The following is a 16796-nucleotide window of genomic DNA, read 5'->3' as shown; positions in this document are numbered from 1 at the left end:
AGCAAAAGAAATGGTGTAGGAGGCGAGTATTTTATACACCAAATCAGGGGCAAAAGAGTAAATATAACTCCACTAATGCGATAATATTAATGGCTTTTTTATTTTTCAAATTTATTCTTAGAGAGTAATCCTATGTTTATAAACATTAAGAATATGACGTTGATACTCTTGGAGGAATAGGCGAGCTTTGATTCGCTCGTCATTAGCTTTCAGTTTTACTCGCTGATCAAATTTGAAGTAAAATTAACACGACAAGGTTATCACGACTCAAAATCAATACCAAGTAGATGATTGCTATGTTATAACTGGAACTCTAGTTTCTGATCAAACTGGGTCTATCCATAAACCTTGCAGCTAGCTTGCTCTGCTTCAGGCTTAGATTTGCGAATGCAAGACTTAAAAGTTCTGACCAATAACTTCTCCAACAGCTCTTCCTGCTAAGATTGAGGCAAGAACTGCCCGTCACCAATCAATGATTGCAGCAGCTATGACACCTACCTGTTCATTCTGTATGATAAATAAATTGATGACTGTACTTCTTTATAATCTCGACAATATAGTTTGTCTCGGGTAAATATGGCATTTCTACTTGAATTCTCATCCATGATACAGAAAAATAACATGAAAGCAGCAAATATTGCCCGGGATATAAGCAACCATATTATGCTTCTGTATGTTTTTTCTGTTAAAGGAATGATGCTTATGAATATAAAACAATCTGTTGCATAACAAGCCTCCCCTCAAATGAACATTAAACTTAGTTCGAGACGGAGACCAATTTCTCTAGTAAAATATACAGGCTGTAAAAAATTGAAAACAACATTATAAAATTTGTTGTGACAGAGTGGTCAAGCCGAAAAAGGTGGCTGCATTGCATCTGATAGTGTTATAGTCTCAGTTTAGTAATGGTCATCTGTTTGCCGCTTTGCACATCCCTTTTTAAAAAAATTTGGTTCCTTGCCATCTTTGGAGAATCTGCCACTAGCATAGAAGAAAAAAATATCATGAGGCTGCTCATTTTCTGATAACACCTGACATCCAAGGCACAATTACAGGTGCTCTGGGATGAGAATTTCTGTATGACTCCGAATATTTGTCTTTGAAGGTCACTTTAGGGATTTCAGCCTGCAAAGACAAAAAAAGGAAATTGCTAGTTCATATGAATATGCAACATGTAAAATTTGTACAAATCATTACATTAAATATTCAGTAAACAATATGACATATTCTGGAGATTGACAATGACGGCATTAAAATCCTGGTACGGAAAAGAAGAGATTTTAGGAGGACATCATCTTTCCAAGAAGCAGTAGAACTAAGTGAAGCAAGCTTGATAAAATTCTTAAAATCAAAACAAAGTCGGCCACTAGGATATAAAACTCAGATTTGGCTGAGCATTGATAAGCTAATCAAGTAGTTGGGATATATCGAAGAGAAGTCTTATACTCTTGTCCTAACCTACAAACCAGTGACTAAAATATATTGGGGAAAAGAATGGAATCAGAAGTAAGTTACAGTAATTTGCTACCAGATTCCATATACGCATTATATCATGGCTGCAACATCAATAAGAAGAAACTAATATAACCATTTAAATGATTAAGAAGTCTTCTTAAGACGATTGGTATAATTTCCAGAGGTTACACACCTCGAAGTAAATGAAGATCACATGTTTTACTGTTAGCCAGCATAAAATTGTACATTTTCTAGCTGGATTAAAAGGTCCTAACACAAAAGAGCTTGATAGCATGGGCTAAATGCATCTAATGGACAATAACTTTGCAAGACAAGCATGATGACAATCTTCAGATTGCTAGAGAAAGCTTTTGATGTTTACGAATTTTGGACATAGGGTTTCTTCAAGAATTTTGACAAACCCATTCAATCAAATATCATTCTATAGCAACTTAATAGAAAATAAAAAGCCAGAAAAGATAGTCTCTCGAGATTAAAATGCCAAGACACCTACAGTTGAGGCACTCATAGACCTCAAGGCTTACGCTATGGGACATTTTCTACTTGTTTGCTCCAGAGTGTAACATATGGTGTCTCTTAATGCAACGGTAAGTCTTACACTTATAGCTTGCCTCCCTGTTCCAACCAAAAACAAGAAGTAACCATCACAGGAATGCCTTTTTTCCTAGGCATGCATTGGTCATTAAATCTGAAGACCCAAACTTCTTGAGGGAAAGGGCACATGCATCATTACATTCACTGGAAAATTTTATAAACCTAAAAAGTTTAACTAACAGCCAAATATATCATTAGATGAAGAGTATATCAACTTAAAGATTAGAACCTCTACGATTTACTCTCTTGTCTTTGTTCTAGAAAATTATTAAGTTCTAATGATCAACCCATACTTGAGGCAACTAGGACTTCAAATTTTGAGAAAGTGTTTATAGCAACTAATGAGAAGTGTTTACAGATGGTAAATATTTTAGTACTAAGCTGTGAACTGCTTCAGAATGTAGTAGCATGCAACAGACTATCTATGTTGAAGGAATTATGATTAGCACACAATAGATTATCTCAGTAAGACATTAATAATGCAATATATATATATATATATATATATATATATATATATATATATATTCTTGATCCAATAAAAATAAGTCTTACCTGCTTCAGCCAGCACTCCTGATGTTTGTGTTCATAAATATCTGGTGAATGACAGCCAGCTTCTGATGGGCAATAAACCCATATATTGCACTTCATTTCACCTGGCTTTGCACGCTTTGCCTGATCTAAGCAAGCCTGACAACAATCAGCAGCACTTTCTTTATGGTGAGTAAGGCCCCATTTAACAGCAGTACCACCATAATCAGTATGAAGCTCAACATGGCATTCAGGAGGCAGTGGTGGACCAGCTATTATTTCTTCTTCTATAGAATATAATATTATAAAAAAAAGACCATAGTTAAAGGCTTTACAGTATCATTTGGAATGAACTCTTTATTACATAACTTCAATAAGCATAAAAAGGTATGGCAGGAGACTAGAATGCATTCCAATTTTTCTAGGCAAAAAAAGATTGGCCTCAAGGATGTAGGCAGAAATATGTGAGGCAAAAGAATGATATCCAATACTAGAGCTAGTAAAGAAAATTACCATCCAGCTCATTGTCAGGCTTATCATCGTGTTCAGAGTTTGTAACATTAGCTACTATCCAAAGACCAATGTCCTCCATTAGCATAAGCCAGTTGGAACCCAGAGCTCGTTTCAATATTTCTACAAATAGTCGTGCCTAATTATAGATTAGAAATGAACAGTTGGAAAAAAGTTTAAGCTTCAATAAGTGATAACAAAGAATATGCTGATAACTGATCAAACTACAGAAGAAATCCACTAAGGTGAACTCACTTGCTTCTATGGCAGGGGTGGTTGAACTTGATGGATCTTTACTAAATGCTCTTTCAATATCTTTTAGTTTCTCAAGACGCCATAATTCCACTGCTTCTGCTAAAACACGTCAAGACATTAACTTCCGAAAGAAGAACTTAACAAGCACTACAAGTATAAAGTTGGGAATCTGCTTGCAAGTAGAGTTGGTTAGCAAATCTATAACTCCTACTACCTACTTTTTACATTTTAAATCTAATACTAGTATTATTATTCTTCTACAAACAATTTCCTGTCGGTTATACCAGGATGTGTAAAATCAACAGACCTTAATTGTTTAACAAATTTCATAGTCCAATGAAGACTACACATTGAGTACTTTAGGTGGGAATGATTGATTCGCTAGGTATGGTAAATGTTAACTATGAGCAGATACTAGATCAGAATAATGGAAAGAAAAAGAAAGGATATAGATATATGTCATGGGAGAAATAGTATAACATGAAAAAGAAAATTATGCTCAAAAGCTCTTTAGTGAACTAGTTTGGTCAAAGGCCTAGCAATATCGGATAATCCGAAACTACAGAATTAAATCCAAGGAATCAGGAAAGGTGAAATATTGCAGCATCATGATTTATCACCAATACTCCATAATCTAGCAATATCGTATCAGATACAATTCTTGTCAGGTACTTCGTAGACACATATGATATTGCCATATCCGTACTTGTCTTATGTATTTTGTGCATGGTTTGGGTTATAAGGACTGTCATGCTGACATTATTCATAGTTAGCTTTCAGGCTAACATACTGAGACCACAGTAAATCCCCTCCAAGAATTTACTAGTTTCTCTTATGCAAGCTTAATCTTGCTACAGACTCCATTATCACTGATTGTGGCGGAGTAGTTATCTTTTCATATGTTTTCAACAATTCTTAATAGTGATAACTAGAGAAGACAAGCCAAACACCAATTCCAAGTACATAGAGATAAAAGTTTCTGTGGATTAGTCGAGCATGAGGTTGCATGCTTGACATATAAGTTTTAACCAAAAGAAAAGATGTGTCAAGGTATGATGCCTTCTCATATCCTTTTTATTAATCCAAATAGGAAAAGGAATCAGTCCAACCAAGGCATGACTTTCATTTCCGTATCTGAGAAAGGTTTTTCCAACACCAAGGAAGGAAATCAACTAATCAAGAACTTCCACAGATCAGTTGGTTCCCTCACCCTTAGTAGAGAAGCCCGAGAATAGATCCTAATAACCCTCTAGCAACTACCATGCCACCATTTCCAGGTTACTGTACGAGATTAGCATCTACCATTTCTCTCTCTCTCTTTTTGTAAGTCAAACTAAACAAGAACATCAACCCAGCTACATGCAGAAATGGATCACAGCAAAGTCCAAACATTCAACATGACACACAGCCCAAACAATCGAAGCCACATATCTCTAAACTGCAAATTTAACTTCTAATTTCCAACCAGAAATAGTGTTGGGAAATGAGAACTGCATACTCAGGAGCATGGCAATTGTGCACTAAGCACCGAGGACCATCTGTGTTTTTAGGTTAAAAATTCAAGAGTCTTGCATCTAATGCATTAAGTGAAGACTTAAAACATCAAAATAGAGGGTAAAATATCCCTTACATATTCAGATGTGAAAGACAACCAAATTCAGAGATGTTTTAGTTCACTCATCAACCAATAATCAAGCTCTTTCCTCATTCTATTGATATGCAACGGATTGCCGAATAAATAGAAAAAATAAACACACACTCACCTCTTTGTTCAGTAACATTTTCACTATCCTTCAAACTATTCAACCTTCCCGTAAGCTCATAAGCCACCTTCTGCTTCACAGGTAGAGGAAGCTCCCACTTACTCTTCTCTTCATTCGCAAGTTCATTTCTCAATCTTCTTACCTTTTATTATTCAGGAAACAGATACGGATCACAAATGCACCACTGACCAATAAAATCACAAAGAGAGAAGCATAAAAAACATACCACTTTAACAAGCTCTACAGGCTCAGCCGCTTTCCGGATCCGAATCGACTCCTCTATCATCCCAATCTGTTCCTCCGTATACTCCCCATCTAATGTTAACCAATAAATCAGTTCAAAATGTTAAAAGCGGAAAAAAAAAATAGAAGGAAAGGTTGATCCGAAATTAAATCTTATTACCTGACGATGGATTGCCAGAAAAGTAGACGGATGAGTTAAGAGATCGAAGGACGAAGAGAAACACGACGATATTAACGCAGCAAAACACGACGGTGATCCGCCTATAAGAGCACGAATTCGCCCTTCTCCCCCATTCAATCGCACCCCACGCCATCCCACCACCTCCGCCTCCACATTAATCGCCGGGCTCCCAGAAGAATATATCGGTTTCCTCTCTCGCTGACCGCCTTTCCTGGATTCTATTCTTCCTCGACGGGAATGGTCTGGTCTCGTCCTCCGCGAGAATATTGTTGTAGTTTAAGCGCTCCGGTGACCGGGCCATTCTCTTTACGCTGCTCCGCAGGAACAGAATAAGTCAATCGGACAGCTGGCGAGGATTAAAATATTAAAACGAGAGGTTAAGAATAGGGGAAATTAGGTTATGTTTGGTTTGGCCCTCGCGTTTGGCTTCACGTATTTAGAACGACTGCATCTATCGTATACAGCATCTTGATATCCACTTAAATTAAGTGGGTGTCAAAATATTTTCTCTCAATATTTAATAGAAAATAGAAATATATGACTTTTTATTTACATTGATTTCTAATTTAACTCTAGAGACAGTGCATCTCGAGACGGATGTTATCAAACGACTCATATACTTATTTTTAATGTAAATAAATTGCTGACAAATCTTTCAGCCATCTACTTACGTAAAATACTAACAAATTCAGTGTTTATTATTGGGACTATGAAACGATAGCTAACGTGTCCAAAATCTATGGCCAACTGAGGTGTTAGAATTTATGTGGGACCCATCCGGAGGTTAGGGATGTGGGTTGGGTACGTGTGAGAAAGATCGTGGGTGAGTAAGATGGCCCCCACCGAATGCTGCCAGATCCAGTTTACTGGAAACAAAGTAATGCAGTCTCTGTTTGTAAAGAAAATAAAAAAGGGCAATGGTTGGTGGGGGAATAGATGGTGCAACTAAATTAAGTAGACAAAGATGGTGGGTGTCGAAGAGTTGCAAGTTTGATTAGATTTATATATTTGTTGTAAATAAAACTTTGGCAGACTGCGTCAGAATGGATCAAATAATTTTATAAACATTTTTTCTTTTATAATTGATTGAGCTGCTCAAAATTCCAGGATTCACAGATGATCATATCGACTGGTGCATCACTGATATTATGAATTAGCTCAATAATTCGATAATTTAAAATGGTTGTGGAGTTTAGTGCAAGAGGGGAACATTTAGAATCAGACGGAATTCATCTAAGAATGCAACAATATATGGTGGATGGACTCCAGATTTCCATCACAGAGGTGGTTACCAACCGGCTGATGTATGCTACCCAAAAGGAAGGCCATTCCAGCAAAGAAAACAGTGTAATTGAACTTTCTTCTTATCCAGCTTGAATTTATAATAATTTCAAACTTAAATTTGTGATCATGCTTGAATTAAAATTATTTTAATTTAAGTCCAGCCCGAGCTTAAACAAGTCGATCAATAAAAAATTTCAAACCATGATCAAATCCAATCAAATTTCAAGTATGATCAAATTTGACTTAAATTAAGCTTGATTTAAAAATATAAATTAATAAAACATACTCACCTATTTAAAAAATATATAAAATGGGATTAAAATTCAGAACTAAACTCTATAAAATCATAATACAATAATATCCACTTAAGTAAAATTTAAAATATAACAAACATATAATATAATATAAAAAGTATGACTCAGATTATATATATAATTATAATTATTTCGAGTAGAAATGTAGCTAGCTTATTATTTTGACAGCCTAAGCAAGGAATAGGGTGGAGAAGACTCTAGATTGGGCCAATCTCTCGTAAATCCACTCCTACTTATCCAGTCCCACTCACCAAAGGAGAAGGGCCTTCGAGAGCAGGTCCTACTGGTGAGAGGAGAGGAAGGACCTCAGCAGAGAAACCGCATAATACAACCAATCTATGACAGGAACATTACTAACTCGCATCATCCTTTATTTCTATCAATCGAGGACGGTTGACTTCGCACATATCATATAATCAAGAAACTAGTTTGGAATCACCCAATCAAAAGAATGACTCAAACTTCAAAGTACAATCAAATGACCTGCCAAGGTACTGAAGTTCTTCTGCAGGCAACAATGATCGTTCAATGATATAAAAATTTATTTTACAACAACGATAATCTAGCATGTCGTTGAACTGAAAGTCTGAAAGTGATGGATTTGAGATGAGAGTCTGGATGGACTTAACATTGTGTTAGTATTTCTGCACCGTTTTCTGTTATCAGTATTGTGTGCTCAAATTGTGCTGATAAACTTCCGTCTTCTGTTACTGCTGTCCAGTCATCAGCCCATATTACAGGGTTCGTGCTCCCCATTGTTAGCATGGGCTCTGCATAGATTATTGAGAAGAAGAATTTTGAACTCGGTAAAATTACAAAAAAGTTCTCTGAATTGGAATTATGTTACTTACACGCCCATCAAGTGCTGAAATTATTTCAGTTGCAAGGAATTTCCTTAGACAAAGCACTAGAAATATGCAGAAATAGATTGAATATTTGTAGCCGTGAAACAATTTTACCACCAGAATAAAGGGTAAGTTTTGCGATGAATGACTAACTACAAGGGTGTAAGATTTGAAGCCTTGTGATAGTGGTGGGATGCCCTTACATGATCAAACTGGTTCTACTGATCTTCTCCTTGATTATCCAACTATGTCACTAAGACATTTGTCCTAGTATTTATCAAACTTGGCTCCACTTGTCAAGCACCATTGCGGTAGTAATTACAAGATCATGAAAGCTTGAAAGAACTTTAAAGCATTTTTTAACCAACAAAATTTTTGAAAAAAAATTATACCCTATTGATGGACCAATCAAAAGATCAGACACATATCATATAAGTACAAAAAAGGTGGAGAAGAGTACCTATTGTAAATGTTTGACCCAACAACATGCGCCCACGCTCATTATTTCCTGCAAGGTAGGGAATGTGTAAGCTCAAGAAATCACATCTCGATTCAAGACTTGCTATTGATATATTTAGATGTATAAATTAGAATGTGCCCCTCCATTCTTTATCCAGGTATCTTTCTGTCTTATTCTAGCCATGGTCATCAATTAATGATGAAGCACAGATTTCAAGTACAGCATCTGCCCCATGTTCGGACACATCTGAACCGTGTTAAACATACTACCATCTTAGTTTCATACTGGTGTTGGCCCTGACAGTCTACAAATAAAATGATCTAGTCTTCCATCAATCTAGTAGCACTATCATTCATCTCGACATCCTGACTTAACAACATGCATTATCTGAACATACTCATCTACCAAGTCTGTCCAAGACGGTTGGATAAAATTTTCCTTTCGAACTTCAGGGCATATGCAACACAAAGCTAAAATGCACTCTGGATAAATCCCCCCTTCCTACCCAAAATCTTGTGTCCTCTTCAACCTCTTTTTGTTGTTGAATGATTTGTCCAAATCAACTAAAGTATCACATTTCAGGGCATCATCCGCATCCAGTTAATTGCAGTTGTTGGCTCACTTAGTAAATGCCTTACAAACAAAAGCTGCCACCTTTCTCACTCTTCTAGACTGCAACCGTGTCTGCAAGACTCTGTCAACTAGATGAAAGGGTAGGACATCTCATAGGCATACAAAGTTTCTATTGACCAACAATTAATTGTAAATCTAAAAATAAGCTTGACAAGTTTCATACATTATTCTTTTTCATCTCAAAATATAACTTGATTACCCAAGTAAAATAGAGTAAATTTTGTTTTTTGTTTTTGTTGGACCTAATTAGTAACTATAAAATTTTATAGCAAAAAAGTTGAACAGAACCATAATTTAAGTTGAGAACTCACTGTAATGAAGTATAACAGGATCAGCATGAAATACTCTACCAACCCCATGGCCAACAAATTGTCGAACTACACCAAACCTAAATTTATCTGCATAATTACTTGAAAAATGTTTCATCAGTCAGCCATATAATCATTAATTGCTTAGATATAGCTAATCATGTATAAGTTAAATATACAACATCAACAATAAATATGTCAAACATCACAGTGCAAAACTAGCAAGAGTTACAGCACCTAACAAGTCGAGCAATAGCAGATCGGACCCAAAATAACATCTCAGCATAGCAGATAATTATTCAGTAAAGAGAGCTTTTTCATGGAAGGATGTGAATCATTTTTAAGAACATTATCCTTTTAATACTTAAAAGCTTAAAGGACTAAATCATAGATGTTTAAATGGGAAAGCATTTGATTTTCAATAACTAGTTTAAGACTCGGAACATTTTGTGTCATAGATTAAAGATTCCAGTAGTAGCAATCAATTTGCCAAAGACATTTGATCAATATTAAGGTCCCAGTATCCATTTATTCTGATGTATTTGAACAACTCTAATTTCAAAAGGTCCCCAAAGTTTAGCTTTCACAGGATCTAAGGCACATGCTAAAAATAGTCGGACATACTATATTGCAGGATGTGATGGTATAGTCCTTGCAGACCAATATTATTTCTCAGAATGTCGAGAAGCACCTTCAAAAGAAAGGTTCTTTCACTTATATAAATTCATGCATTCTGTTCTTTTGCAGCTGATTACATAACGTAACATCCAATTATATATAGTACTCGACTCTTCCAGCAATATGTATCTACAAAAGGCATACAAGCATTTCTTCACCTAAAGTGTTCCAAAGCTGCAAGATCTGATGATAATGTAATTCCAGAACCTTTGTATGTATAGAATCAAGTATCCGACAAGAAACATATAAGTTACATATACATACTGTATTGTTTTCCCAATGCGATTGAACTCCACTCCAGGCGCACATATTGATATTGCGTTGTAAAGGCATTCTCTAGTTACCTGAATAACAGTACCATTGTCATTATTCATGTCTAAAGTGTGCAATAAAAATAAGACATTATTTCAGTCTTCTCTTCAATGGTGAAGTACTGTATTCTTTATTTGATATGAATAGTTGAAGTGTTTTTTTTTTTCCAAAGAGAAGATGGATTATGGGACTGAACACTTTGACTGTCTTGGCCTGCAGATAGATGTTTTATCTACTAAGTCAGAATTCACAACCAAATGTGCCTCCAGATCCAACAAATGTAACTACGTAAGTCCCCTACATAGAGGAGGATAGTCCAGTTTGCTTGGATAAGGGGAGAAAGGAAATTAGGCTCACTCTTCGAGATAAAGAAAGGATGGAACTTCAATAAGTCCAATAGATATAATATAGGGAAGTACACTTCCACACAATCTACCCAATCAGTTCATTAGTAGTACCCCGCTTTTCCACACAATCTACCCAATCAGCTCATTGATATTTCATAGTACCATCAGCGAGCATTTTGATTTTCTTGAATTGGAGTGCAGGTTTTCTGTTATAATTCTCGGGGAGAAGGGATGAAAGTTTGACACACTTCAAGATAGAATGAAGAATATCTCTTGGCATTCTAATATTCTAGTTCAACATTCACAACTTGCAGGGTACTTAAAGACCAACATAGCTATATTTCTCAAATGAAAGTTTCACCCACCTCAGTCCAAGATCTTCTTTGTTACAATTTTAAAAGAGCATCGACTGAAGTCCACACAAACAGAAAAAGAAAGTAAAAATAATGGATTGTGATACTTTCTATTTTCGATTATAAGTCAAAGTTTTCAGGATATATTCATCTCCAGTCCACATCTAGCACCCACAATCAAATAAGGTGATTTATATTATTACCTGAACTAGTTTATTAGCTTCATCATCAACGTTGCCGCAGAAAAATGTCGCTGATGTATCACCATGATAGCCCTACATGTCAAATGGGTCTATCAAAGATCATTTTACTTTCTATAACAGTGGAAAATAAGAGCAAACATGAACTGGAGAATGTAGTCTAACATTCAATGAATGATTCCAGGAAATATCAGGACATTTTAAAAGTATACGACAGCACTTACAAATGACATACATAGATCTTTCAAACCAAAATGTCCAGATAATTGTTACCTTAATGCAAGTTTCAGTTAATTAACAGATATATTAGAAATTCAAGTACTTTCTGGTTTTGGTACAGGTGGCATTGTTAGCATGAGCATTTCATGCAGAATATCTGATGCACATACTTTTGTATAAAAAGCCTATTCTCCGATTCTTGAACTTTATATCTTTAGCTATCCATACATCACATGTACTGAGAAAGTGTATGATATACACCCAAACAACAAAGTCCAATTTTTAATTAACCAAGGACTAAAATAACAGTTCAATCTTACATATGATATTTAAGACTTCCTCTCTGATAAGTTTTAGCCCATGTTCTCCTTATCCTTTAGAAATATTTGATAATACATAAGTCAAGAGAATCATCTTGTTAATCTCATCCAGAGCTTCGAATTAGCTATATTCAATTGGATAATTTCTTTTCCATTGAAAAGAATACGAATCACTTCCTTGACCACCCTATCCATGATAATCAATCACGTAAAATGAACATTAAGCAATAATTCAGGGGATCTAAGTGAAATTATTCCTTAAAAAAATAAAAACAAGACAAGTGTACTTGGTTATCTTTTTTCATATAGATCAAGTGCTCGTGGATTAATTCAGCTAGGCAATAAAAACTTAGTTCTATCAAATATATAGATTGGACAACGAGTTCAAATCATATATCAAATATCAATCTCATAGTCTATAAATATCAAACTTTTATCCTGATCCAAATAAATGATTCATCACTAGGCATATATTGCCACCCCTATGTGTGCATATCTAAAGAATACTAGACTTACAAACACATGACCGAACTAATTACAGAGAAGATAGACAATAGTGCCCTAGCAAAAGCAAAAACCCTAACACTTGACAAACAATTTAAATAGAATATAGAAGAAGAACTAATCCATGGCACATCCTTAGACATGTTAAATATAAACTGTGATGCACATAAATATCTCAGGACTTACATCGAGATAGACAGTAACATCAATGTTGATGATATCACCATCCTGCCATTTTAGTTCCGGTCAGTGCAAAAGCATAGTAGTCCATCAGGCTAATAAAAAGTTAATACATAAAATACAAGATAATACATACGCCTCTGCAGGATGTGTACCTCCAGCGCACGAGAGTCCGGTATGCCATGACAAATACATTCATTTACTGATGTGCATACACTCTTTGGGAAGCCACCATAGCCAAGAGGTGAAGGATATGCTCCATTGTTTATGATCATTTCGTGTACCGCTTTGTCAATCTCATCAGTCTTTGTGCCTGGCTGCCAATAGAGAAAATATTTACTTTTGATACTTTAAAAGCTGGTAAGCTAATTTGAAAAGAACAAACTTCAAAATTAGGAAGAGTGTTCATGTATTTCTCCTGAGTTAAGGATCTTAATTTCATATCATCCTGTGCTTCTTCATATGGTGCATAACATGTGATAGTTTCATACAGCACAAAAGAATAAATAGACATGCCATGCAGAGAATGCAGGCAAGTCCAACACCGCATGTCCCAGAAATTAAAACCAAGAAAACTAAGCAATGTTTAAAATTCAACCTTTTTATGGTATAATCTATAGGCTTTTGTTAGTATAGGTGACAATATGATTTCATTACCAGTTATGCTAATAGACTAAATTAGCCCCAGGACTTCCTCAATATGGATGATAATATAAAATTTGCACACTTGACCTGCAATAACAGTTGCTTGCAAAAGAATCCTTCATAATTGGTCGTACTACAATTTCAAGAACCACAGGCCCCAAACATGACCAAATAAGCCAATATACCTCACAGGCAATGAGGCAATGCATCAAAAATTCAAAATGATAAAGAACAATCACAACAAGAACCAAGTCATTAAATTCTGACACAGGGCTGGTTGCATGAACCAGTTTCCTCATTCACCATCTTGGACAAGCTTCAATTCTTAACATCTATCATACCCATTCTTCAACTTTTAACCCCAAATCATTTTTCTGTTTAACCTCCCTCTAAATTGAATGTTATCAAACTATCTTAAACAATTGGTACACATCTCATCTTCAATCACTTATTAAGTCCTAGTTTTCCAGTGTGGCATTGGAACCCATAAAGCATGGTTGGTCTCTATACTACAGAACTACATATTTTATTCTAAACTCAGGTGGAGTAAGATGCTCAGATAAGCCAATCAAGTCAGCCAGCTCCACTATGCGTAATGTGCTTTTGAAGTATAAGCCCAAAGGCAATCTATTATAACATCTGTTGCCCATAAAGAATAACTTCTTTAAGCACCCATTTGTTCAATATTGCACTTCATCTTAAAACAACTTCAGAAACCTTGGACAAATAAGGGCCAATGATACTAACAAGAGAATGGAAGACTCAAGATGAGAAAGAATAAACTGTCATTGCCATTGGAGAAAAATGCTACAAGGCTCTGGATAGCGATGGCAAGGGTGCACTCCAATCTGAGAAAGCATGGATGTGTAGCTATGCTACCAAGGGAAGGTAGAGCAAGAGGCTCATCAGTTAAAGATGACTGATGAGAAAACAAAAGGAAGCATGTTGGAAGAGCTAGAGCCAGAAGCATGCTCGAGGGATGAATTCAAAAATTATTAAATGAAGCCTCAAACAGTGTTCACACAGTGAATGATTTACTCAGACTGAAGAACCAAGTGTCTGAAACTATTATTAGCTTAGTCTCGAGTGACGCAAAATCTACTTGATAAGAAAAGTGTGCACCTTCAACAGACCACAATATAAAATTTCTTTCCGGCACATTACTTAATTGAAATAGAACAGAATGATTGTGTTCCACAAGAAGGCAAAACATGCCACTGTAGTGGAACATACAAATGGATGCACTATATTACCTTCCATTTTTCTTGTATATTAACAACAAATCCAAGCATCACCACCACAATGCCATAAACCTTATGATTCATCTCAGCAATTAAGTACATTAACACCAAATGAAGAAAAACAACCATAAAGTTTATGATATTCCGGGAGTAGCAATAATACAGTAAATACATTACCTTAACAAGAGTCCCAGCATACTCCAAAACTTGTGCAGCAAGCCTTCCAGATGCTCGCATGCATTCTATTCCTCTCTCATCATGAACTTCAGGACCACTAGCAATTCCAGGTGATTGGCGAGAATTCACATATGAAGGCCGAGGTATTTGATCTGGAACAGTTAGACAAGGAGAAACTTCTCCAGGTTGCAATCGTTTGCGCTTATTGTTTAATGAGTCATCCTTATTTCTGATGATGTCAGTAAATCAGAAAATTGAAAAAAATACATATTCCCCAAATATGCGTCTATTAATTTTAAAAACAAAGATGAAAGTAAAAGGGCACATCTATAAGAACCAGGTATGCAGAGAAAATGCTGATACAATTCATTCAAGTACAACATTATTCGCACATTCCTAAATCATAGATTACAACAAAGATTCTTCTTAGCAACACTCAGTTCATAGAAAAAAAAAAGTATCTTAAACTACAGTATAAATATATTGATAAAATCTAGACATGAAAATGCAGGGTGTATGAGAACACAAAATCTAAAGAGGCATAAAAGATGAGAATATAATTTTGAATGCTATTGATTTGATTTCTGCCTCCAAATTTGCCTGAAATTTGATTAAGTTAACATGTATGGGATGTCTATGAATTATTTCCAGATGAATTATGAATCAAAACTCATTGCATTTTAGGATGAAAACAATACCTTCTGTTAAAGAGAAGCTCAACTAAGTTGCATAATGTTCTTGACAACTGCACAGATGCCTGTTTCTTTCCTGCAAACAAGAGAAAGTATGACAAATTTCCAAGTAGATAGGCCACAAATGCAATTTCTTGTAAGAAAGATTATGATGACAATTACCTACCCTAGCATGAAATACAACAAAACGGTTAATTCCTTTTAACCTAAACTTCAAATGGCTATGATCTGTACAGCTGCATTTTGGCATGATTATGCAGCCATTTGGAAATATTTTTTATTCTTAGTCAACTGGTATTATCTATTGATTCTCTTCCGCTGGTCTATTCCCCCTTTCATCATACCCCCAGTTTGGCAGCTAAAAGCATCTATTGATTCTGTACTGTTTCTCAATGATCCTTTAGTTTTATGATGCACAATAAAATCCCCCTGCAAGTAGATTTGTAGATGCCAAATTCAAACCAAAACAGCACCAGATGAAGCAATTATTTATTTAATCAACCACTTTTAGACACAATTCTGAATGGTCCACAAAAACACTTTCACCTACCGCAAAGTTGCATCAGCTGCTAACCTAATGCCGGTTTATCAACACTACATCTTTGTCTTAACAAGTAGCTTTGTTAGGTATCTACCAATCTCAGTTTTATGTGTCCTCCCCTAGCATTTCCAAACGGGCCTAACCTTCGCATGCAGTCATGATTCCACATTAAAAGTTCGTATCACATGGAAAACAAGATTCTCTGCCCTTTAATTTTCTGTATGCGTACGAAACTAGTTCATCGGAAACCTATAAATCCTGTTAATAGATCTTAAATTCTTCCGTCGAGAACTTGAAACTAACTGAGTCGGCTGCTCCTAATAAGCCCATCTTTAGGAACATGGGAACGATTAAGAAGGGAACAAGCAAGAAACAGCAACGAGATGCACAAGCAAAAAAAAAAAAAAAAAAAAAAAAAAGAAAAACAAGCTTAAGAAAGTGGCAACGAACGGCATGGGAGCTGCGAGAAGAAGAGGGAAAAGTAGCACCTTGGTTGCAGAGACGAAGGGGACCGAGTGGCTTCGTGGAGTGGACGAGGCGGTCGCCTAAGAAGGAGGAGAGGAGAAGGCGGGATTGGAGAGAAGACGACCACGCCATTGATCGATATAGCCTATTACACTGTTTGAGATATAGCTTCTTCGTTAACCTCTGTGGCTGTGGGCGAGCTTTTGAGTTTTGAGGGAGTGGAATGTGGAGAGTCCTTCGCTTAACCCAAACCGGCGCTCTCTCTCTCTCTCTCTCTCTCTCTTCTTTAACTTTGCATAGATAATATCAGACCGCTTGATATTTTCATTAAAGTTACGTTTATTCTCACCTTTTAACCAGTTTATCGAATGGGTTATCATTTGTGTACCGACTTGTAATATATTAAACCAAAAAACCTAAATTAAATTGGCAATTTCGAGGGTTGGGAATAATTAGTATTGATGAGATAAATGTAGCACGAATCTTGATGTATCTGCCTGACTCATCGAACGGCTGATCTCTAAA

At 35.9% G+C, this 16796-nt stretch overlaps 2 protein-coding genes across 3 annotated transcripts; both read right to left on the bottom strand.

Annotated features, from left to right (window-relative positions):
* Window positions 1–605: 605 nt before the first annotated feature.
* LOC140759881 (uncharacterized) lies at window positions 606–5803 on the bottom strand. 2 transcript variants are annotated; one of them, XM_073096563.1, is made up of 7 exons: window positions 5533–5803; window positions 5356–5444; window positions 5130–5271; window positions 3367–3465; window positions 3115–3234; window positions 2626–2888; window positions 606–1125 (listed from the first exon to the last, which is right to left on the bottom strand). In XM_073096563.1, exons 1-7 carry the CDS (start codon window positions 5684–5686, stop codon window positions 1015–1017), a joined length of 978 nt encoding a protein of 325 aa, XP_072952664.1. In that variant the 5' UTR covers window positions 5687–5803; the 3' UTR covers window positions 606–1014. The 2 variants fall into 2 exon arrangements, with proteins under 2 accessions (XP_072952664.1, XP_072952665.1); XM_073096564.1 differs by having other exon boundaries at window positions 614–1125; window positions 3367–3462; window positions 5533–5801.
* A 1693-nt stretch (window positions 5804–7496) lies between these two features.
* On the bottom strand, window positions 7497–16548 carry LOC140760553 (methionine aminopeptidase 1D, chloroplastic/mitochondrial). The gene is made up of 10 exons (XM_073097558.1): window positions 16295–16548; window positions 15272–15341; window positions 14574–14802; window positions 12666–12827; window positions 12517–12558; window positions 11291–11362; window positions 10340–10419; window positions 9401–9498; window positions 8457–8504; window positions 7497–7921 (listed from the first exon to the last, which is right to left on the bottom strand). Exons 1-10 carry the CDS (start codon window positions 16401–16403, stop codon window positions 7776–7778), a joined length of 1056 nt encoding a protein of 351 aa, XP_072953659.1. The 5' UTR covers window positions 16404–16548; the 3' UTR covers window positions 7497–7775.
* Window positions 16549–16796: the final 248 nt, after the last annotated feature.

This window comes from Typha angustifolia, chromosome 5, assembly GCF_048772165.1.
Source record: "Typha angustifolia cultivar Huaian chromosome 5, ASM4877216v1, whole genome shotgun sequence".
Taxonomy (NCBI): domain Eukaryota; kingdom Viridiplantae; phylum Streptophyta; class Magnoliopsida; order Poales; family Typhaceae; genus Typha; species Typha angustifolia.
This window is presented reverse-complemented; position numbering and strand designations above follow the sequence as displayed.

What these genes read in the sequence shown, in the direction of transcription:
- LOC140759881 (XM_073096563.1), bottom strand. Translation starts at nt 5,686, where the DNA reads ATGGCGTGGGGTGCGATTGAATGGGGGAGAAGGGCGAATTCGTGCTCT. An exon ending in AAATGTTACTGAACAAAGAG is followed by an intron (nt 3,466 to 5,129) that starts GTGAGTGTGTGT and finishes GACGTGTTTTAG; the next exon opens with CAGAAGCAGTGGAATTATGG. An exon ending in AGGAGTGCTGGCTGAAGCAG is followed by an intron (nt 1,126 to 2,625) that starts GTAAGACTTATT and finishes TTGTCTTTGCAG; the next exon opens with GCTGAAATCCCTAAAGTGAC.
- LOC140760553 (XM_073097558.1), bottom strand. Translation starts at nt 16,403, where the DNA reads ATGGCGTGGTCGTCTTCTCTCCAATCCCGCCTTCTCCTCTCCTCCTTC. An exon ending in CGGACTCTCGTGCGCTGGAG is followed by an intron (nt 12,559 to 12,665) that starts GTACACATCCTG and finishes CTAAAATGGCAG; the next exon opens with GATGGTGATATCATCAACAT. An exon ending in TCCTGTTATACTTCATTACA is followed by an intron (nt 8,505 to 9,400) that starts GTGAGTTCTCAA and finishes CCTACCTTGCAG; the next exon opens with GAAATAATGAGCGTGGGCGC.